At 36.2% G+C, this 23,814-nt stretch overlaps 4 protein-coding genes across 4 annotated transcripts; all 4 read left to right on the top strand.

Moving 5' to 3' along the window:
• Positions 1-490: 490 nt before the first annotated feature.
• Positions 491-3,163, top strand: LOC138315466 (uncharacterized). Its single transcript, XM_069256516.1, has 3 exons — positions 491-658; positions 1,548-1,809; positions 2,298-3,163. The coding sequence occupies exons 1-3, from the start codon at positions 602-604 to the stop codon at positions 2,756-2,758; spliced, it is 780 nt and encodes a 259-aa protein (XP_069112617.1). The 5' UTR covers positions 491-601; the 3' UTR covers positions 2,759-3,163.
• Positions 3,164-5,789: 2,626 nt separating this feature from the next.
• On the top strand, positions 5,790-8,457 carry LOC138316993 (E3 ubiquitin-protein ligase ari-1.1-like). The gene is made up of 3 exons (XM_069258627.1): positions 5,790-5,969; positions 6,926-7,187; positions 7,591-8,457. Exons 1-3 carry the CDS (start codon positions 5,913-5,915, stop codon positions 8,049-8,051), a joined length of 780 nt encoding a protein of 259 aa, XP_069114728.1. The 5' UTR covers positions 5,790-5,912; the 3' UTR covers positions 8,052-8,457.
• A 2,574-nt stretch (positions 8,458-11,031) lies between these two features.
• On the top strand, positions 11,032-13,698 carry LOC138316992 (E3 ubiquitin-protein ligase ari-1.1-like). Its single transcript, XM_069258626.1, has 3 exons — positions 11,032-11,211; positions 12,167-12,428; positions 12,832-13,698. The coding sequence occupies exons 1-3, from the start codon at positions 11,155-11,157 to the stop codon at positions 13,290-13,292; spliced, it is 780 nt and encodes a 259-aa protein (XP_069114727.1). The 5' UTR covers positions 11,032-11,154; the 3' UTR covers positions 13,293-13,698.
• Positions 13,699-16,254: 2,556 nt separating this feature from the next.
• Positions 16,255-19,001, top strand: LOC138316991 (uncharacterized). The gene is made up of 3 exons (XM_069258625.1): positions 16,255-16,449; positions 17,341-17,602; positions 18,089-19,001. Exons 1-3 carry the CDS (start codon positions 16,393-16,395, stop codon positions 18,547-18,549), a joined length of 780 nt encoding a protein of 259 aa, XP_069114726.1. The 5' UTR covers positions 16,255-16,392; the 3' UTR covers positions 18,550-19,001.
• The last annotated feature ends 4,813 nt before the right edge of the window (positions 19,002-23,814 follow it).

The raw sequence follows: 23,814 nt of genomic DNA, 5'->3' as shown, positions 1-23,814 counted from the left end.
TATATTGTATATGTGTATTAAAATCGGACATGTAGACTAGTACCTGAAGGTAAATAATAGTGTGTGTGTATATACACGTGTCTAGAGACACCGTACCTGTGCTAACTGTGTACACGTCTCAAAATAGCACAAATTTACACCAGGGGACATCAAAAATCTAGTGAGATTCTCTTTATCAAATTAATATTGATTCCAGGTTATATATTTACACAATTCTGGTCAAATCTCATTAGATTTAAATGATTGAAACTCAACATTTACAATCTTAATACAAATTCGACAATCGATTTATAAGTAGGTATAGTGAATTCGCGGTATGTGCAGTCTGAAATGTGATAAAATCATCAATACCAAACCAAACAACCTGATTAACATGTTTTCACAATATTTTCTTCGCAAGATATTCATCATTCACGCTGAAAATTGATTACGAAGCATTGTGGCTAAATATAGATCTTCGTAATACCCATTTTAATGATGGATGCCGTTATATGTAGTCCGACATATGTACAAACCGACATAACGATAAGACAGACCAGAGCGACCACATCGAACCGACGGACAGACAATACTCGCCTACAAGGATAGACGGACAACAATCATGAAATTTACACTCGTTTTTCCAGATAAAAAGAGGAAAACCATTCGACTTGGTGAGGTAAGTTCAATAGTTTACACAGACCTGCACTTTCAGTAATATGACAGTCCCCATACCGTGTACTGAATATGACATGGTTGTCTAATTGAATCAACCATCATCCACAAAATACCTTCACATACATTTTATTATGGGCTTTAAATCGCCTTGCGTCCGTGGTCCATCATCCGTCCGTCCGTTCATTAACAGTTTTTGTTACACTTATTTCTCACTAAGTATGCTAAATATGCATATTACATTTTGAGACCGATTGGTTAACAAAATGGCCGAAAGGCCGCTATTTTGGATTTTGATAATTTGAAAGTACTGAGTTTATGCTTGAAGTTTGAAAAGCAGAGAAAAGAATCGTCTTTTCATTGTCAGACATAGATCAATTTGTGGTTGGTGCAAAGATCCCCCTGGGATCTCTTGTTAAACTTCTCATCATAAGCACCAACTTAGTCTCTTTCTGTGCTTGCTCAGTGTTTTCCACACCAAAACCGTCAAGATCAAGTTCGAACGAGTATACATATCCATGGTACCAGTGACATCCAACTAGGCTTTCCGACGGCACCATTATCTGTTGCAGCTAGGCTGAAATACATTCATATTTGTTTTTGTTTTTTTAATTTTAATATTGCATATTTTTGCAAATTAGTGTACAGATATTAACGAATATAATTCTGCAGAATTTTGTTAGTAAAAAAACTTGTTGTTATTTAAATTTTAGTCACAGTGTTAAATATGATTATGGAGGGTATTGGTTTCTTCGCTTTTTTTAAGGATTTGAGCATCTATAATCTAAATAAGATTTTATCGGTGATTATTTCAGATATAAAACTACGGCTACGCATGGTAGGGGAGATATCATACATATGAGTAAAATGCAACTTTTATTTGACCATTTTAGAGACAGGGAGTTAAGACACTTCTGAAACATTTGCCAAATGGAACGACCATCAAACACCCAAGACGTGACACCAAAGTGTGCGGCCACAAACGCCGTCTGCTCGGCAAGACGTTTAATGACGGCGACATCCTCAACATTGTGTACAAAGATCACACATCAGTTCGACGTCTCCGACGAGATTTACCGACATCAAACGAGGAATGTATGATCAGCCTGAGCAAAGATTCCAAACGGGCCAAAATGCCGTGTGGACACGCAATAAGTAAGAACATTATGTACAGTCATTGTTTAATGAACGTAAAAAGCTTATCATTTAGGAAAATCAAATTGTTGCCTTATGTCTAGCTTCGAATTGTGAGTAATTAAAAATATCAACAGAGAACGCGAAGAGTTGTTATTTCCTCTACTTAGCGGTGACCCTGTATAACTATAATTAAACGTTTAATATGTTAAGATTAAAAGTATGTTAACACAAGAGATTATGTAAAGTGCCATGAAGATAAGTAACTTGATCATGATATTACGATGAAAGGCCAAGCCGGCGAAAATTCCACAAAGGTACAATTTTAAAACTACATTGATTTTTAACCATTTGACCAAGATTTCTGTTCGGATTCTTTATCGGTACAAGGAGACAAGGGACAACTGCGGTACAATACTACACAAATGATAACAACGTAATTATCTTCATAGTTCGGTTGATTGTCAACTTGTAAACACTAATTTGATATTTGGATTCTGTTTTTTCAGCTCCACGATCACTTTTTGACTATTGTTGGAGCCAGCTGGAAAATGGAAGGACAGAAATAAAATGTCCATATGTCCTCAACGCCAAAGCCGAGACATGCAATTCGCTATGGCTCCTAGACGTCATTACTAAATTCGCTAACATGAACAAGGAAGAAAAGAAGACAATAGAAAACAAGATATTTACAAATAAGATGAAGATAACGAACCAAAAAATCCCAGACGTTAACACCATGATATCACTTCTTCATAAATGTCCAACCAAACTTATACAGGGCATTTCCTGTCCAATTCGACGGGCATGTCCAAACTGTTATAGCATCATCGAACATACCGGCGGATGTAGATCCATGTGCTGTGAATATCCGGGTTGTGGTTATGTGTTCTGTTTCCGGTGCCTTAGTGAGAGGGCACGGTGCAAGTTTAAGTGTAAAACTGTTCCAAAACAGTTTGCATTGCTGTAAACTTGTATACATTATGTAAATACAAAATAGAAACTTTCACGCATAGGTTCATGCGTCATGATCACTCTACCAATGTCACGTGACCTAGGGGATGTACAGTGAGTTAACACTATATAATGCTTTAAACTAAACATGTATATCGTAGTTCCCTATTTGTATGAGATATTCAGAATGGGGGTAAATATTGAATTTTACATTCAGAACATTAATTAACGCCGTTGTCATTACATTTTGTTGTTTTTTGTTTGTGGTCCCAAAACCGCAAGTTTTATGATAACTATACATATGCATATTTCTGTACACAATAGGCTTGTGTATAATGTTTTTGTCATTTGTAAACATTTATCGTTGTTTTGTTAAAAAGGTATTGTACATATTGCCGTAAAATAAATGTGTTTTTATAAATATGTCTTCCTTTCTTTTGTGGAAATCTCAACTGATAAGTCTCAAAAGGTATCCCGCCCACCGATCGGAGTCCATCTGATATGTAACGCTAGATCATCACATAGATCAACTTTGTCATAGATCAACTTTGTCATAGATCAACATTGTTGAAAAGTTGATCAGCTTACCCATAGACTTAAACACAGAACACAAAACACAAATCCTAGCTTTCTTTCGTTGTTATTTGCAAAATTCATCATTAGATTTGGATATTTCAAATGAACCTCTCTCAGAGCGTACAGAGGTACACCCACCATTTGTTATTCTAGGGAAATAACTGTAAGGATATAGAATCCTTGTTATACAAATCACAATGTTTGGTAAACTTCATATTTACAACGATCTATATCAAACGAGTATTCTGAGTAATGCTGATGCAAGGCATGTCCCTTGTCGAACACTCAATGAACTATATTCTAGGTATCAGATGTTGGCCAATTAAATCGACTTCCGTTCGTGGTCCGACGTACATCTGTAAACAATTAGTGTTATCGCTATTTCGCAGAAAGTACCAAAAGAATATTTCTCAAAATTTCATGTTTAGGTTTTTCTTGGTGCCTAGTATACATGTTTCATGTTGGAATCGATCCGAAGACAAGATGGTCGACAGGTATCATCTTGGATTTTGATAACTGGCGTCTGTTCTCGCTATTTCTCAAAAAGAATTGCTCTCCAACTGCATCTGCAGGTTCCACTTGATGCCTAGTTATGCATATTGCAATTTTGGACCGATCTGAATTAAATATAGCCGACGGGCAGTCGTCTTAGATTTTGACAAGTGAAGTTTGCTATCGCTATTTCTCAAATATTATCTAACGGTGTTTTTTTCTGAAATTTCATTTATAGGTCATTACAAAGTTTACAATGGTGTATTGAAAAATGGACATTGTGATAATAAACTGGTGCAAGGCCCAGTTTCATGAACATTATTAGATTCAATTAAGGAATCCTTTAAAAGACCACTACCTTTGCCAAACAAAAATTCTAATTTTCTTGATAACAATAATGATATATGGAAATGTATACCAATGCCCTAAGAAAAAATTATATCACCAACAAAATGATATGTTAACAGTGAAGAAGATTGATTCCGCTGTTTTACCGTCTGGCGCAGTGATAATCAACCGACGCGCGGTAATTAGGACGACGGCGAGAAACATTAAACGACCCGCGTTGTGAAAATTAGCATTTAATTATTTAAATTAAATTGTTAAGAATGTGATGGTGAGTGTAGTATTAACGGTAAGTTATACCGTTTCGACTCTGCAAAATTATCAATCTCGTTTTACATTCCCATTTAAAAAATTAAACGCCGTTTCGGAAGGTAATGGGCCTTTAACTTAAATGTCCCCATAGGAAAGCATTACGGATTTTAAAGAAGGCTCCTTAACTTACAATTTTTCCTTAAAGCCTGTAATGCTTTCCTATGGTGAATTTTAAGTTAAGGAATTCCTTAAAATTAAGAAATGTTCATAAAAGTGGGCCATGAAGGTATTGAATAACGTACATTCAAAATCGTTTTTCAATTTTCTTATTTTGATTTATCTAACCCCCAAGGTTATATGTAAACACGTCAAAACAGCTAATTAAAGCAGAGTTCAAACTAACAAAAACCATCATGGTAATTTTATGTTTGGCCACGACGGATATTTATTGTTTATTTATTTGCATAATGTAAAGTCGGACCAATGCAAGACGCTACTGTTAAAAGTTTCATCAAAGGATTTGTCATCCGACAGTGCAATCTAATGACCTAATTATAATGCGGTCTCTTCCCAAAGTTTCACCGTCTTCGTTTATGTGATTATCAATATTCTCTATGACTATGCTATCAAAAGATGGTTAGTAACTGTCTTCGTATATGTAATTATCAATATTCTCTATGACTTATGCTATTAAAAGATTTTAGGTCATTTCTGTTTCTATTCTTAGATAAATCACCTTGATTTCCTAACACGTTATTATCAGGTGATGCTTTTTAAACACAATAACCTTGACCCGCATATACTTACAGTGTGTGATAAAATGTTATTAGGTCAAGGTCGTTTGCAGTTGTTTCTGTGAATTGCACAACAGGTGCGAAATATCCGCCAAAACAACTAGCCGAGGTATATTGTATATGTGTATTAAAATCGGACATGTAGACTAGTACCTGAAGGTAAATATTAGTGTGTGTATATATACACGTGTCTAGAGACACCGTACCTGTGCTACCTGTGTACACGTCTCAAAATAGCACAAATTTACACCAGGGGACATCAAAAATCTAGTGAGATTCTCTTTATCAAATTAATATTGATTCCAGGTTATATATTTACAAAATTCTGGCCAAATCTCATTAGAGTTAAACGATTGAAACTCAACATTTACAATCTTAATACAAATTCGACAATCGATTTATAATTAGGTATAGTGAATTCGCGCTATGTGCAGTCTGAAATGTGATAAAATCATCAATACCAAACCAAACAACCTGATTAACATGTTTTCACAATATTTTCTTCGCAAGATATTCATCATTCACGCTGAAAATTGATTACGAAGCATTGTGGCTAAATATAGATCTTCGTAATACCCATTTTAATGATGGACGCCGTTATATGTAGTCCGACATATGTACAAACCGACATAACGATAAGACAGACCAGAGCGACCACATCGAACCGACGGACAGACAATACTCGCCTACAAGGATAGACGGACAACAATCATGAAATTTACACTCGTTTTTCCAGATAAAAAGAGGAAAACCATTCGACTTGGTGAGGTAAGTTCAATAGTTTACCCAGACCTGCACTTTCAGTAATATGACAGTCCCCATACCGTGTACTGAATATGACATGGTTGTCTAATTGAATCAACCATCATCCACAAAAATCCTTCACATACATTTTATTATTGGCTTTAAATCGCCTTTCGTCCGTGGTCCATCATCCGTCCTTCCATCCGTCCGTCCGTTCATTAACAGTTTTTGTTACAGCTATTTCTCACTAAGTATGCTAAATATGCATATTACATTTTGAGACCTATTGGTTAACAAGATGGCCGAAAGGCCGCTATTTTGGATTTTGATAATTGAATTTTGTTACCAACATTTCTTAGAAAGTTCCGAGTTTATGTTTGAAGTTTGAAAAGCAGAGAAACGAATCCTCTTTTCATTGTCAGACATAGATCAATTTGTGGTTGGTGCCAATATCCCCCTGGGATCGCCAAGATCCCCCTTCGATGTTTTGTTAAACTTCTCATGATAAGCACCAACTTAGTCTTTTTCTGTGCTTGCTCAGTGTTTTCCACACAAAACCATCAAGGTCGAGTTCCAAAGAGTATACATATCCATGGTACCCGTGACGTCCAACTAGGCTTTCCGACGGCACCATTATCTGTTGCAGCTAGGCTGAAATACATTCATATTTCATTTTGGTTTTTTAAGTTTTAATATGGCATATTTTTGCAAATTATTTGTACAGATATTTACGAATATTATTCTGCAGGATTTCGTTTGTAAAAAAAAACTGGTTCTATTTGAATTTTAGTCACGGTGTCAAATATGATTATGGCGGGTATGGGTTTCTTTGTTGTTTTTAAGGATTTGAGCATCTATAATATAAGTAAGATTTTATCGGTGCATGATTATTTCAGATATAAAACTACGGCTACGCATGGTACAAGAGATATTCTATACATGTATATGAGTAATATACCACTTTTATTTGACCATTTTAGAGGCAGGGAGTTACGACACTTCTGAAGCATTTACCAAATGGAACGAACATCAAACACCCAAGACGTGACACCAAAGTGTGCGGCCACAAACGTCGTCTGCTCGGCAAGACGTTTAATGACGGCGACATCCTCAACATTGTGTACAAAGATCACACATCAGTTCGACGTCTCCGACGAGATTTACCGACATCAAACGAGGAATGTATGATCAGCCTGAGCAAAGATTCCAAACGGGCCAAAATGCCGTGTGGACACGCAATAAGTAAGAACATTATGTACAGTCATTGTTTAATGAACGTAAAAAACATTGATTCATTAAGGAAAATCAAATTGTTGCCTTATGTCTAGCTTCGAATTGTGAGTAATTGAAAATATCAACAGAGAACGCGAAGAGTTGTTATTTCTTCTACTTAGCCGTGACTCTGTATAACTATAATTAAACGTTTAACATGTTAAGATTAAAAGTATGTTAACACAAGAGATTATGTAAAGTGCCATGAAGATAAGTAACTTGATCATGATATTACGATGAAAGGCCAAGCCGGCGAAAATTCCACAAAGGTACAATTTTAAAAACTACATTATTTTTTTTTACCGTTTGACCAAGATTCTTTTCGGATTCTTTATCGGTACACTATATTTGATATTTGGATTCTGTATTTCAGCTCCACAATCACTTTATGACTATTGTTGGAGCGAGCTGGAAAATGGAAAGACAGAAATAAAATGTCCATATGTCCTCAACGCCAAAGCCGAGACATGTAATTCGCTATGGAGTTTCGACGCCATTACAAAATTCGCTAACATGAACAAGAAAGAAAAGAAGACAATAGAAAACAAAACATTTACAAATAAGATGAAGATAACGAACCAAAAAATCCCAGACGTTAACACCATGATATCACTTCTTCATAAATCTCCAAAGACAGTTATATACGACATTTCTTGTCCACTTCGACGGGCATGTCCAAAATGTTATAGCATCATTGAACATACCGGCGGATGTAGATCCATGTGCTGTGAATATCCGGGTTGTGGTTATGTGTTCTGTTTCCTGTGCCTTAGTCAGGGGGCACTGTGCAGCTATAACTGTAAAACTGTTCCACAACAGTTTGCATTGCTGTAATCTTGTATAGATTTTGTGAATAAAAAAAACAATTTTTTACGACGTGGGCTCATGTGTCATGGTAAATCTACCAATGTCACGTGACCTGGGGGATGTACAGTGAGTTAACACTATATAATGTTTTAGACTAAACATGTATATCGTAGTTCCCTATTTGTATGAGATATTCAGAATGGGGGTAAATATTGAATTTTACATTCAGAACATTAATTAACGCCGTTGTCATTACATTTTGTTGTTTTTTGTTTGTGGTCCCAAAACCGCAAGTTTTATGATAACTATACATATGCATATTTCTGTACACAATAGGCTTGTGTATAATGTTTTTGTCATTTGTAAACATTTATCGTTGTTTTGTTAAAAAGGTATTGTACATATTGCCGTAAAATAAATGTGTTTTTATAAATATGTCTTCCTTTCTTTTGTGGAAATCTCAACTGATAAGTCTCAAAAGGTATCCCGCCCACCGATCGGAGTCCATCTGATATGTAACGCTAGATCATCACATAGATCAACTTTGTCATAGATCAACTTTGTCATAGATAGATCAACATTGTTGAAAAGTTGATCAGCTTACCCATAGACTTAAACACAGAACACAAAACACAAATCCTAGCTTTCTTTCGTTGTTATTTGCAAAATTCATCATTAGATTTGGATATTTCAAATGAACCTCTCTCAGAGCGTACAGAGGTACACCCACCATTTGTTATTCTAGGGAAATAACTGTAAGGATATAGAATCCTTGTTATACAAATCACAATGTTTGGTAAACTTCATATTTACAACGATCTATATCAAACGAGTATTCTGAGTAATGCTGATGCAAGGCATGTCCCTTGTCGAACACTCAATGAACTATATTCTAGGTATCAGATGTTGGCCAATTAAATCGACTTCCGTTCGTGGTCCGACGTACATCTGTAAACAATTAGTGTTATCGCTATTTCGCAGAAAGTACCAAAAGAATATTTCTCAAAATTTCATGTTTAGGTTTTTCTTGGTGCCTAGTATACATGTTTCATGTTGGAATCGATCCGAAGACAAGATGGTCGACAGGTATCATCTTGGATTTTGATAACTGGCGTCTGTTCTCGCTATTTCTCAAAAAGAATTGCTCTCCAACTGCATCTGCATTTTGACAAGTGAAGTTTGCTATCGCTATTTCTCAAATATTATCTAATGGTGTTTTTTTTCTGAAATTTCATTTATAGGTCATTACAGTGTTTACAATGGTGTATTGAAAAATGGGCATTGTGATAATAAACTGTTGCAAGGCCCAGTTTTACGAACATTATTAGATTTAATTAAGGAATCCTTTAAAAGACCACTACCTTTGCCAAACAAAAATTCTAATTTTCTTAAAAAAACCAATAATAATATATGGAAATATATACCAATGTCCTAAGAAAAATTTGTATTACCGACAAAATGTTAGATTCCTTGCGTAAACTATGTTAACAGTGAAGAAGATTGATTCCGCTGTTTTACCGTCTGGTTCAGTGATAATCAACTGACACGCGGTAATTAGGACGACGGCGAGAAACATTAAACGACCCGCGTTTTGAAAATTAGCATTTAATTTATTTAAATTAAATTGTTACTAATGTGATAATTGTAGTATTAACGGTAAGTTAATACCTGTTTCGACTCTACAAAATTATCGATCTCGTTTTACATTCCCATTACAAAAATTAAAAGCCGTTTCGAAAAGGTAATGGGCCTTTAACTTAAATGTCCCCATAGGAAAGCATTACGAATTTTAAAGAAGGCTCCTTAACTTACGATTTTTTCTTAAAGCCTGTCATGCTTTCCTATGGTGAATTTTAAGTTAAGGAATTCCTTAAAATTAAGAAATATTCATGAAAGTGGGCCATGAACGTATTGAATAGCGTACATTCGAAATAGTTTTTCAATTTTCTTATTTTGATTTATCTAACCCCCAAGGTTCTATGTAAACACGCCAAAACAGCTAATTAAAGCAGAGTTCAAACTAACAAAAAACCATCATGGTAATTTTATGTGTGGCCACGACGAATATTTATTGTTTATTTATTTATTTGAATAATGTAAAGTCGGACCAATGCAAGACGCTACTGTTTAAAGTTTCATCAATGGATTTGTCATCCGACAGTGCAAACTACTGACCTAATTATAATGCGGTCTCTTCCCAAAGTTTCACTGTCTTCGTATAAGTGATTATCAATATTCTCTATGACTATGCTATCAAAAGACGGTTAGTAACTGTCTTCGTATATGTGATTATCAATATTCTCTATGACTATGCTATCAAATGATTTTAGGTCATTTCTGTTTCTATTCTTAGATAAATCACCTTGATTTCCTAACACGTTATTATCAGGTGATGCTTTTTAAACACAATAACCTTGACCCGCATATACTTACAGTGTGTGATAAAATGTTTTTAGGTCAAGGTCGTTTGCAGTTGTTTCTGTGAATTGCACAACAGGTGCGAAATATCCGCCAAAACAACTAGCCGAGGTATATTGTATATGTGTATTAAAATCGGACATGTAGACTAGTACCTAAGGTAAATATTAGTGTGTGTATATATACACGTGTCTAGAGACACCGTACCTGTGCTACCTGTGTACACGTCTCAAAATAGCACAAATTTACACCAGGGGACATCAAAAATCTAGTGAGATTCTCTTTATCAAATTAATATTGATTCCAGGTTATATATTTACACAATTCTGGCCAAATCTCATTAGATTTAAATGATTGAAACTCAACATTTACAATCTTAATACAAATTCGACAATCGATTTATAATTAGGTATAGTGAATTCGCGCTATGTGCAGTCTGAAATGTGATAAAATCATCAATACCAAACCAAACAACCTGATTAACATGTTTTCACAATATTTTCTTCGCAAGATATTCATCATTCACGCTGAAAATTGATTACGAAGCATTGTGGCTAAATATAGATCTTCGTAATACCCATTTTAATGATGGACGCCGTTATATGTAGTCCGACATATGTACAAACCGACATAACGATAAGACAGACCAGAGCGACCACATCGAACCGACGGACAGACAATACTCGCCTACAAGGATAGACGGACAACAATCATGAAATTTACACTCGTTTTTCCAGATAAAAAGAGGAAAACCATTCGACTTGGTGAGGTAAGTTCAATAGTTTACCCAGACCTGCACTTTCAGTAATATGACAGTCCCCATACCGTGTACTGAATATGACATGGTTGTCTAATTGAATCAACCATCATCCACAAAAATCCTTCACATACATTTTATTATTGGCTTTAAATCGCCTTTCGTCCGTGGTCCATCATCCGTCCTTCCATCCGTCCGTCCGTTCATTAACAGTTTTTGTTACAGCTATTTCTCACTAAGTATGCTAAATATGCATATTACATTTTGAGACCTATTGGTTAACAAGATGGCCGAAAGGCCGCTATTTTGGATTTTGATAATTGAATTTTGTTACCAACATTTCTTAGAAAGTTCTGAGTTTATGTTTGAAGTTTGAAAAGCAGAGAAACGAATCCTCTTTTCATTGTCAGACATAGATCAATTTGTGGTTGGTGCCAATATCCCCCTGGGATCGCCAAGATCCCCCTTCGATGTTTTGTTAAACTTCTCATGATAAGCACCAACTTAGTCTTTTTCTGTGCTTGCTCAGTGTTTTCCACACAAAACCATCAAGGTCGAGTTCCAAAGAGTATACATATCCATGGTACCCGTGACGTCCAACTAGGCTTTCCGACGGCACCATTATCTGTTGCAGCTAGGCTGAAATACATTCATATTTCATTTTGGTTTTTTAAGTTTTAATATGGCATATTTTTGCAAATTATTTGTACAGATATTTACGAATATTATTCTGCAGGATTTCGTTTGTAAAAAAAACTGGTTCTATTTGAATTTTAGTCACGGTGTCAAATATGATTATGGCGGGTATGGGTTTCTTTGTTGTTTTTAAGGATTTGAGCATCTATAATATAAGTAAGATTTTATCGGTGCATGATTATTTCAGATATAAAACTACGGCTACGCATGGTACAAGAGATATTCTATACATGTATATGAGTAATATACCACTTTTATTTGACCATTTTAGAGGCAGGGAGTTACGACACTTCTGAAGCATTTACCAAATGGAACGAACATCAAACACCCAAGACGTGACACCAAAGTGTGCGGCCACAAACGTCGTCTGCTCGGCAAGACGTTTAATGACGGCGACATCCTCAACATTGTGTACAAAGATCACACATCAGTTCGACGTCTCCGACGAGATTTACCGACATCAAACGAGGAATGTATGATCAGCCTGAGCAAAGATTCCAAACGGGCCAAAATGCCGTGTGGACACGCAATAAGTAAGAACATTATGTACAGTCATTGTTTAATGAACGTAAAAAACATTGATTCATTAAGGAAAATCAAATTGTTGCCTTATGTCTAGCTTCGAATTGTGAGTAATTGAAAATATCAACAGAGAACGCGAAGAGTTGTTATTTCTTCTACTTAGCCGTGACTCTGTATAACTATAATTAAACGTTTAACATGTTAAGATTAAAAGTATGTTAACACAAGAGATTATGTAAAGTGCCATGAAGATAAGTAACTTGATCATGATATTACGATGAAAGGCCAAGCCGGCGAAAATTCCACAAAGGTACAATTTTAAAAACTACATTATTTTTTTTTACCGTTTGACCAAGATTCTTTTCGGATTCTTTATCGGTACACTATATTTGATATTTGGATTCTGTATTTCAGCTCCACAATCACTTTATGACTATTGTTGGAGCGAGCTGGAAAATGGAAAGACAGAAATAAAATGTCCATATGTCCTCAACGCCAAAGCCGAGACATGTAATTCGCTATGGAGTTTCGACGCCATTACAAAATTCGCTAACATGAACAAGAAAGAAAAGAAGACAATAGAAAACAAAACATTTACAAATAAGATGAAGATAACGAACCAAAAAATCCCAGACGTTAACACCATGATATCACTTCTTCATAAATCTCCAAAGACAGTTATATACGACATTTCTTGTCCACTTCGACGGGCATGTCCAAAATGTTATAGCATCATTGAACATACCGGCGGATGTAGATCCATGTGCTGTGAATATCCGGGTTGTGGTTATGTGTTCTGTTTCCTGTGCCTTAGTCAGGGGGCACTGTGCAGCTATAACTGTAAAACTGTTCCACAACAGTTTGCATTGCTGTAATCTTGTATAGATTTTGTGAATAAAAAAAACAATTTTTTACGACGTGGGCTCATGTGTCATGGTAAATCTACCAATGTCACGTGACCTGGGGGATGTACAGTGAGTTAACACTATATAATGTTTTAGACTAAACATGTATATCGTAGTTCCCTATTTGTATGAGATATTCAGAATGGGGGTAAATATTGAATTTTACATTCAGAACATTAATTAACGCCGTTGTCATTACATTTTGTTGTTTTTTGTTTGTGGTCCCAAAACCGCAAGTTTTATGATAACTATACATATGCATATTTCTGTACACAATAGGCTTGTGTATAATGTTTTTGTCATTTGTAAACATTTATCGTTGTTTTGTTAAAAAGGTATTGTACATATTGCCGTAAAATAAATGTGTTTTTATAAATATGTCTTCCTTTCTTTTGTGGAAATCTCAACTGATAAGTCTCAAAAGGTATCCCGCCCACCGATCGGAGTCCATCTGATATGTAACGCTAGATCATCACATAGATCAACTTTGTCATAGATCAACTTTGTCATAGATAGATCAACATTGTTGAAAAGTTGATCAGCTTACCCATAGACTTAAACACAGAACACAAAACACAAATCCTAGCTTTCTTTCGTTGTTATTTGCAAAATTCATCATTAGATTTGGATATTTCAAATGAACCTCTCTCTAGTCAGAGGTACACCCACCATTTGTTATTCTAGGGAAATAACTGTAAGGATATAGAATCCTTGTTATACAAATCACAATGTTTGGTAAACTTCATATTTACAACGATCTATATCAAACGAGTATTCTGAGTAATGCTGATGCAAGGCATGTCCCTTGTCGAACACTCAATGAACTATATTCTAGGTATCAGATGTTGGCCAATTAAATCGACTTCCGTTCGTGGTCCGACGTACATCTGTAAACAATTAGTGTTATCGCTATTTCGCAGAAAGTACCAAAAGAATATTTCTCAAAATTTCATGTTTAGGTTTTTCTTGGTGCCTAGTATACATGTTTCATGTTGGAATCGATCCGAAGACAAGATGGTCGACAGGTATCATCTTGGATTTTGATAACTGGCGTCTGTTCTCGCTATTTCTCAAAAAGAATTGCTCTCCAACTGCATCTGCATTTTGACAAGTGAAGTTTGCTATCGCTATTTCTCAAATATTATCTAATGGTGTTTTTTTTCTGAAATTTCATTTATAGGTCATTACAGTGTTTACAATGGTGTATTGAAAAATGGGCATTGTGATAATAAACTGTTGCAAGGCCCAGTTTTACGAACATTATTAGATTTAATTAAGGAATCCTTTAAAAGACCACTACCTTTGCCAAACAAAAATTCTAATTTTCTTAAAAAAAACAATAATAATATATGGAAATATATACCAATGTCCTAAGAAAAATTTGTATTACCGACAAAATGTTAGATTCCTTGCGTAAACTATGTTAACAGTGAAGAAGATTGATTCCGCTGTTTTACCGTCTGGTTCAGTGATAATCAACTGACACGCGGTAATTAGGACGACGGCGAGAAACATTAAACGACCCGCGTTTTGAAAATTAGCATTTAATTTATTTAAATTAAATTGTTACTAATGTGATAATTGTAGTATTAACGGTAAGTTAATACCTGTTTCGACTCTACAAAATTATCGATCTCGTTTTACATTCCCATTACAAAAATTAAAAGCCGTTTCGAAAAGGTAATGGGCCTTTAACTTAAATGTCCCCATAGGAAAGCATTACGAATTTTAAAGAAGGCTCCTTAACTTACGATTTTTTCTTAAAGCCTGTCATGCTTTCCTATGGTGAATTTTAAGTTAAGGAATTCCTTAAAATTAAGAAATATTCATGAAAGTGGGCCATGAACGTATTGAATAGCGTACATTCGAAATAGTTTTTCAATTTTCTTATTTTGATTTATCTAACCCCCAAGGTTCTATGTAAACACGCCAAAACAGCTAATTAAAGCAGAGTTCAAACTAACAAAAAACCATCATGGTAATTTTATGTGTGGCCACGACGAATATTTATTGTTTATTTATTTATTTGAATAATGTAAAGTCGGACCAATGCAAGACGCTACTGTTTAAAGTTTCATCAATGGATTTGTCATCCGACAGTGCAAACTACTGACCTAATTATAATGCGGTCTCTTCCCAAAGTTTCACTGTCTTCGTATAAGTGATTATCAATATTCTCTATGACTATGCTATCAAAAGACGGTTAGTAACTGTCTTCGTATATGTGATTATCAATATTCTCTATGACTATGCTATCAAATGATTTTAGGTCATTTCTGTTTCTATTCTTAGATAAATCACCTTGATTTCCTAACACGTTATTATCAGGTGATGCTTTTTAAACACAATAACCTTGACCCGCATATACTTACAGTGTGTGATAAAATGTTTTTAGGTCAAGGTCGTTTGCTGTTGTTTCTGTGAATTGCACAACAGGTGCGAAATATCCGCCAAAACAACTAGCCGAGGTATATTGTATATGTGTATTAAAATCGGACATGTAGACTAGTACCTGAAGGTAAATATTAGTGTGTGTATATATACACGTGTCTAGAGACACCGTACCTGTGCTACCTGTGTACACGTCTCAAAATAGCACAAATTTACACCAGGGGACATCAAAAATCTAGTGAGATTCTCTTTATCAAATTAATATTGATTCCAGGTTATATATTTACACAATTCTGGCCAAATCTCATTAGATTTAAATGATTGAAACTCAACATTTACAATCTTAATACAAATTCGACAATCGATTTATAATTAGGTATAGTGAATTCGCGCTATGTGCAGTCTGAAATGTGATAAAATCATCAATACCAAACCAAACAACCTGATTAACATGTTTTCACAATATTTTCTTCGCAAGATATTCATCATTCACGCTGAAAATTGATTACGAAGCATTGTGGCTAAATATAGATCTTCGTAATACCCATTTTAATGATGGACGCCGTTATATGTAGTCCGACATATGTACAAACCGACATAACGATAAGACAGACCAGAGCGACCACATCGAACCGACGGACAGACAATACTCGCCTACAAGGATAGACGGACAACAATCATGAAATTTACACTCGTTTTTCCAGATAAAAAGAGGAAAACCATTCGACTTGGTGAGGTAAGTTCAATAGTTTACACAGACCTGCACTTTCAGTAATATGACAGTCCCCATACCGTGTACTGAATATGACATGGTTGTCTAATTGAATCAACCATCATCCACAAAATACCTTCACATACATTTTATTATGGGCTTTAAATCGCCTTGCGTCCGTGGTCCATCATCCGTCCGTCCGTTCATTAACAGTTTTTGTTACACTTATTTCTCACTAAGTATGCTAAATATGCATATTACAGTTTGAGACCGATTGGTTAACAAGATGGCCGAAAGGCCGCTATTTTGGATTTTGATAATTTGAAAGTACTGAGTTTATGCTTGAAGTTTGAAAAGCAGAGAAAAGAATCGTCTTTTCATCGTCAGACATAGATCAATTTGTGGTTGGTGCCAAGATCCCCCTGGGATCTCTTGTTAAACTTCTCATCATAAGCACCAACTTAGTCTCTTTCTGTGCTTGCTCAGTGTTTTCCACACCAAAACCGTCAAGATCAAGTTCGAACGAGTATACATATCCATGGTACCAGTGACATCCAACTAGGCTTTCCGACGGCACCATTATCTGTTGCAGCTAGGCTGAAATACATTCATATTTGTTTTTGTTTTTTTTAATTTTAATATTGCATATTTTTGCAAATTAGTGTACAGATATTAACGAATATAATTCTGCAGAATTTTGTTAGTAAAAAAACTTGTTGTTATTTAAATTTTAGTCACAGTGTTAAATATGATTATGGAGGGTATTGGTTTCTTCGCTTTTTTTTAAGGATTTGAGCATCTATAATCTAAATAAGATTTTATCGGTGATTATTTCAGATATAAAACTACGGCTACGCATGGTAGGGGAGATATCATATATATGAGTAAAATGCAACTTTTATTTGACCATTTTAGAGACTGGGAGTTAAGACACTTCTGAAACATTTGCCAAATGGAACGACCATCAAACACCCAAGACGTGACACCAAAGTGTGCGGCCACAAACGCCGTCTGCTCGGCAAGACGTTTAATGACGGCGACATCCTCAACATTGTGTACAAAGATCACACATCAGTTCGACGTCTCCGACGAGATTTACCGACATCAAACGAGGAATGTATGATCAGCCTGAGCAAAGATTCCAAACGGGCCAAAATGCCGTGTGGACACGCAATAAGTAAGAACATTATGTACAGTCATTGTTTAATGAACGTAAAAAGCTTATCATTTAGGAAAATCAAATTGTTGCCTTATGTCTAGCTTCGAATTGTGAGTAATTAAAAATATCAACAGAGAACGCGAAGAGTTGTTATTTCCTCTACTTAGCCGTGACCCTGTATCACTAGAATTAAAAGTTTAACATGTTAAGATTAAAAGTATGATAACACAAGAGATTATGTAAAGTGCCATGAAGATAAGTAACTTGATCATGATATAACGATGAAAGACCAAGCCGACAAAAATTCCACAAAGGTACAATTTTAAAATTACATTGATTTTTAACCATTTGACCAAGATTCTTTTCGGATTCTATATCGGTACAGGGAGACAAGGGACAACTGCGGTACAATACTACACAAATGATAACAACGCAATTATCTTCATAGTTCGGTTGATTGTCTACTGGTACACTATATTTGACGTTTGGATTCTGTTTTTTCAGCTCCACGATCACTTTATGACTATTGTTGGAGCGAGCTGGAAAATGGAAGGACAGAAATAAAATGTCCATATGTCCTCAACGCCAAAGCCGAGACATGCAATTCGCTATGGAGCTTCGACGCCTTTACAAAATTCGCTAACATGAACAAGAAAGAAAAGAAGACAATAGAAAACAAGATATTTACAAATAAGATGAAGATAACGAACCAAAAAATCCCAGACGTTAACACCATGATATCACTTCTTCATAACTCTCCAAAGACAGTTATATACGGCATTTCTTGTCCACTTCGACGGGCATGTCCAAGATGTTATAGCATCATCGAACATACCGGCGGATGTAGATCCATGCGCTGTGGATATCCGGGTTGTGGTTTTGTGTTCTGTTTCCGGTGCCTTAGTCAGGGGGCACTGTGCAGCTATAACTGTAAAACTGTTCCAACACAGTTTGCATTGCTTTAAACTTGTATACATCATGTACATACAAAACAGAAACTTTTACGACGTAGGTTCATAAGTCATGTCCTATTTGACAAATATGGTAATTATAACCTGTCCAATGGCACGTAGTCTGCGGGATGTTTAGACTAAACATGTATATCGCAGTTTCTCATTTGTATATGGGATATTTGGAATGAGGGTAAATATTGAATCTTACTTTAAGAACGTTCATGAGCACTGTTGTCATTATATTCTATCTTTTGCCCGTGGTCCCAGTACCGCAAGATTATGATGACAATACATATGCATACATTGTATGTCCGTTTAAGTTTGTATATTATACTTATTTATAAACAATTATCGTTGTTTTGTTATAACTGTATCGTACATATCGCCATAAAATAAATGTTGTTTCCTCCTTATAACTTTATCTTCCATTCTTTTGTGGAAAGCATAACTGATAAGTTTCTAAAGGGATCCCGGTCACGTCTCGGTGTCTTATGCTTTCATAGAAGAAGGGAAGACATTGATCGAATGGGCTCCGAGAACGAAGTACTTTAGCTAACGCGCAAAATTCACATCATGATTTCGACTAAATACGGAGATAATATCGCAGTAAAATCAGAACATTCTTAACGTTGTATTATCACACATATCACCTTAATGGTCCTATAGAGAGGCTCCATGAACGGTGATTTTTTACGTTCTATGTTGTTCTCCTTATTTCAAAATGTAAATTTAATTTAATTACAAACAACGCAGCCAAAACAGACTTTTCTTTGTGATTTTCAATATTTAATTATCAGCATATATCAATCCTTGATGGATTATCTATATTATTATCTATAATCATATTGTAAATTTGTTAATAATCATACTTTTTTTTTCTGAAATGGGTAGTGTTACATGGCGCCTTGACACAGTATTACACACACATATATATATATATATTTAGATGTCCACATATATATATATATAGAGCCATAAGCCTTTGGATTATATTGGGTGGGATTCAGGCACAGGACCAAGGGATTAACCGTATGCGACTGAATAAGGCTGGCGTAGACTGGCGGTAGGTGGTAACGTCCTGATTGAGTGCAGGTCTGGATGCCGAGATGCAGATAGCATCCTTAAATCCTCTTTGAAACCAACGGAGATCATGTCCTAAAACTACTGTATGATGTTCTGAGCTTCATTGGAGAGTGAACGCAGGTCCATATGTGCTCCCACAGCTGAAAACACTGCGGTGTTCCGAGACCCTTTTCTTAGGCGATCTCTCACTCCGCCTACAGATGAGGTAACTGCCTCTGACTTCTCCAAAGTCTTTTAAAAGTTTTGTCCTTCGAACCGTGTTTGTCTGTTTCGTATGTACCATGCCGTCCAGCTTCCCGATCTTAAGGAAAGTTTTGTGACGGGCGTTTCCTGTTGTTGTGTAGATGTGATGTCCTTTTCCTGCCACTATGTTGGTTCTAAGCCCATTTGCTGTAACTAGATATGCAGACGAACAAATAGTGAGTGTTTGTTCTATAAATAAGGGTTCAAATAGCTCCAATTTTGTAATCTACATGTAGAGGTTGGTGAGATCGTATTGTAGTTACTGGCCCGTGAACACTGAACTTTAAGGCTGCCGTCGTTCCGTCTTGCGACTGTTGGTGATGGTGTCCAGTACGTGAATCTTATCGTCCTTCATACTCTCCATAGTGAATGTGATGGATGGACGACAGTTGGTATGATGTATTGTGAGATGTGTGGGGAGACAGAGGTCAGTTCTGATATGGGGAGATGTTTTACTAAAATCAGTCCATCCTTTCCTAAATTATCGTACAGAACCCATAATTTGAAGGAAAATAATCTATTATTCAGTAAAAGTAACTTTTCAATTTTAGTTTCAATACCATCCTATGTTACTTCAAAAGCTACCATTGTATGAAATTTCAATATAACCCATTAATCCTTTCTCAAATTACTGTCTCTAAATTAGGCAAAAGATAATAATTTTTTTTACTAACAGTCACCTTTCTAGTCGAGTTTTAGACCTGAAATCAAATCCCGAGCTGTCACCTTAGCTTCACTAGCCAAGAGTTTTCGGTACGATACTCCCCCGAAACTTCAACTATATAATGCGAGTTCCGCAAAGGGTTTCAAAGAGAGTATCGCACTGAATAACCTTGGCTAGCGAAGTCAGCGTCATCTTAAGCTTCAGACCATTAGAAGCATAGAATTTTTACTTATATACTCAACACAATTAACCAAATTCTATATAAACCGTTTGGTGGCCATGGGACATCATAATCACATTGATGACATCGCCAGACTCAAAACACTAAAAAATCTGCGATGACATGTTAACATAATACATTATTATACAACGATGACGATTTTAAAATCCCGTAACCCTTGCAGATATTGACGGATTTTGACCAGTAACGAACTCATCCGAGATCTCATTGATACTTATATAAAACAATATATAAAATTTGGTTGAAATCGGAAAATAAATGCTAAAGTTATCGAGCGGAAACCATGGAAACCATAGATTTATATGTTTTGACGATTTTAAAGTCCCGTACATGTAACTCTTGCAAATATTGACGAATTTTGACCAGTATCGAACCTATCTGTGATCTCATTATACAAAATTAATACACCAAATTTAGTTGATATCAGACAATAAATACTTAAGTTATCACACGGAAACGTTTTCCCCAAACAGCTGATTTTAATCAGATTGTGTTTTCCCGGACGTCGACACCGACGACAAAGTGATACCTAAGTTTTTAGAATGCTGGTAAGTCAAAGACCTACTATAGACTAATATTTAGAGATATATTAGTCTATAGTGGGTCTTTGACTTACCAGCGTGCTAAATACCTATGCTTCGCCCTGGCGTTGCTGGAGACACAAAAAGCACTGAATTCAGTATTAATGCTGAAATTCACATTACATAAAGAAAACTAACTTTCTTTCGCAGCTATTTTACCTCATGATTTCCATTTCAAAATAAGTTTGCGAAGATTAACATTCGCTGACTTTAAGAAACAAGAGATCCCAGAGGGATCTTGGCGCCCACCAAAGAATGATCTATGTCTGACAATGGAAAGAGGGATCTTTTCTCTGCTTTTCAAACTTTTTCAAAAATCCTACCTATAAAATTTGAGACAGATCGCTTCAATACTTTCTGAGAAATATCAGTAACAAACTTCAACTATCAAAATCCAAGATGGCTCCTTGGCAGCCATCTTGTTGTTGATCAGTCCCAAATCGAAATATGCACAACTAGGGCCCTAGGGGAACCTACATATGAAATTTGAGAATGATCCATTCAATACTTTCTGAGAAAAAGTGATAACAAACTTTAACTATAAACAAGAGATCCCAGAGGGATCTTGGCGCCCACCAAAGAATGATCTATGTCTGACAATGGAAAGAGGGATCTTTTCCCTGCTTTTCAAACTTTTTCAAACACACTACATATAAAATTTGAGACAGATCGCTATAGTACTTTCTAAGAAATAGTGGTAACAAACTTCAACAATGAAATCTAAGATGGCGGCCGGTTGGCCATCTTGTTTACCGATCAGTCCCGAAAGGCATTATGCATCAGTCCTAAAAGGTACTATGCACAACTAGGGTACAAGAGGAACCTATCAATGGAATTTGAGAAAGATCCCTTACGTACTTTCTGAGAAATAGCTATAACAAACTTAAACTATCAAAATCCAAGATGGCCGTCGGTCGGCAATCTTGTTCATTGATCGGTCCCAAAATGCAATATGCACAACTAGGGTCCTAGGGGAACCTATATATGAAATTTGAGAAAGATCCCTTCAGTACTTTTTGAGAAATAGCGGTAACAAACTTTAACTATCAAAATCCAAGATGGCCGCCTGTCGGCCATCTTGTTCACCGATCGGTCCCAAAATGCAATATGCACAACTAGGGTCCTAGGGGAACCTGTATATGAAATTTGAGAAAGATCCCTTCAGTACTTTTTGAGAAATAGCGGTAACAAACTTTAACTATCAAAATCCAAGATGGCCGCCTGTCGGCCATCTTGTTCACCAATCGGTCCCAAAATGCAATATGCACAACTAGGGTCCTAGGGGAACCTGTATATGAAATTTGAGAAAGATCCCCTCAGCACTTTTTGAGAAATAGCGGTAACAAACTTTAACTATCAAAATCCAAGATGGCCGCCTGTCGGCCATCTTGTTCACCGATCGATTCCAAAATGCAATATGCACAACTAGGGTCCTAGGGGAACCTATATATGAAATTTGAGAAAGATGCCTTCAGTACTTTTTGAGAAATAGCGGTAACAAACTTTAACTATCAAAATCCAAGATGGCCGCCTGTCGGCCATCTTGTTCACCGATCGGTCCCAAAATGCAATATGCACAACTAGGGTCCTAGGGGAACCTACATATGAAATTTGAAAAAGATCCCTTTAGCACTTTCTGAGAAATAGCGGTAACAAGAATTGTTAACGGACGGACGGACGGACGGACGGAAGGACGGACGGACGGAAGGACGGACGGACGGAAGGAGGGACGGACGGACGACGGACCACGGACGAAAGGCGATTTGAATAGCCCACCATCTGATGATGGTGGGCTAAAAATTCAAGATGGCTGCCTGGCGGCCATTTTGTTGACCGATCGTTCCAAAAACGCAATATGCACAACTAAAGCCCTAGGGTAACATACATATGAAATTTGAGACAGATCCCTTCGGTACTTTCTGAGAAAAAGCGATAACAAACTTTAACTATCAAAATCCAAGATGGCTCCCTGGCGGCCATATGAAATTTGAGACAGATCCCTTCAGTACTTTCTGAGAAATAGCGATAACAAACTTTAACTATCAAAATCCAAGATGGCTGCCTGGCGGCCATCTTGTTGACCGATCGTTCCAAAAACGCAATATGCACAACTAGGGCCCTAGGGGAACCTACACATGAAATTTGAGACAGATCCCTTCAGTACTTTCTGAGAAATAGCGATAACAAACTTTAACTATCAAAATCCAAGATGGCTCCCTGGAGGCCATATGAAATTTGAGACAGATCCCTTCAGTACTTTCTGAGAAATAGCGATAACAAACTTTAACTATCAAAATCCAAGATGGCTGCCTGGCGGCCATCTTGTTGACCGATTGGTCCCAAAATGCAATATGCACAACTAGGGTCCTAGGGGAACCTACATAAGAAATTTGAGACAGATCCCTTCAGTACTTTCTGAGAAATAGCGATAACAAACTTTAACTATCAAAATCCAAGATGGTTGC

This window comes from Argopecten irradians, chromosome 2, assembly GCF_041381155.1.
Source record: "Argopecten irradians isolate NY chromosome 2, Ai_NY, whole genome shotgun sequence".
Taxonomy (NCBI): domain Eukaryota; kingdom Metazoa; phylum Mollusca; class Bivalvia; order Pectinida; family Pectinidae; genus Argopecten; species Argopecten irradians.
Note: the sequence above shows the minus strand (reverse complement) of the source record. Positions and strands in the feature narration are given on the sequence as shown.

Coding starts and splice junctions, on each gene's coding strand:
- LOC138316991 (XM_069258625.1), top strand. CDS start 16,393: ATGAAATTTACACTCGTTTTTCCAGATAAAAAGAGGAAAACCATTCGA. Junction 16,450..17,340: donor AAACCATTCGACTTGGTGAG/GTAAGTTCAATA, acceptor TGACCATTTTAG/AGACTGGGAGTTAAGACACT. Junction 17,603..18,088: donor GCCGTGTGGACACGCAATAA/GTAAGAACATTA, acceptor CTGTTTTTTCAG/CTCCACGATCACTTTATGAC.
- LOC138316993 (XM_069258627.1), top strand. CDS start 5,913: ATGAAATTTACACTCGTTTTTCCAGATAAAAAGAGGAAAACCATTCGA. Junction 5,970..6,925: donor AAACCATTCGACTTGGTGAG/GTAAGTTCAATA, acceptor TGACCATTTTAG/AGGCAGGGAGTTACGACACT. Junction 7,188..7,590: donor GCCGTGTGGACACGCAATAA/GTAAGAACATTA, acceptor TCTGTATTTCAG/CTCCACAATCACTTTATGAC.
- LOC138315466 (XM_069256516.1), top strand. CDS start 602: ATGAAATTTACACTCGTTTTTCCAGATAAAAAGAGGAAAACCATTCGA. Junction 659..1,547: donor AAACCATTCGACTTGGTGAG/GTAAGTTCAATA, acceptor TGACCATTTTAG/AGACAGGGAGTTAAGACACT. Junction 1,810..2,297: donor GCCGTGTGGACACGCAATAA/GTAAGAACATTA, acceptor CTGTTTTTTCAG/CTCCACGATCACTTTTTGAC.
- LOC138316992 (XM_069258626.1), top strand. CDS start 11,155: ATGAAATTTACACTCGTTTTTCCAGATAAAAAGAGGAAAACCATTCGA. Junction 11,212..12,166: donor AAACCATTCGACTTGGTGAG/GTAAGTTCAATA, acceptor TGACCATTTTAG/AGGCAGGGAGTTACGACACT. Junction 12,429..12,831: donor GCCGTGTGGACACGCAATAA/GTAAGAACATTA, acceptor TCTGTATTTCAG/CTCCACAATCACTTTATGAC.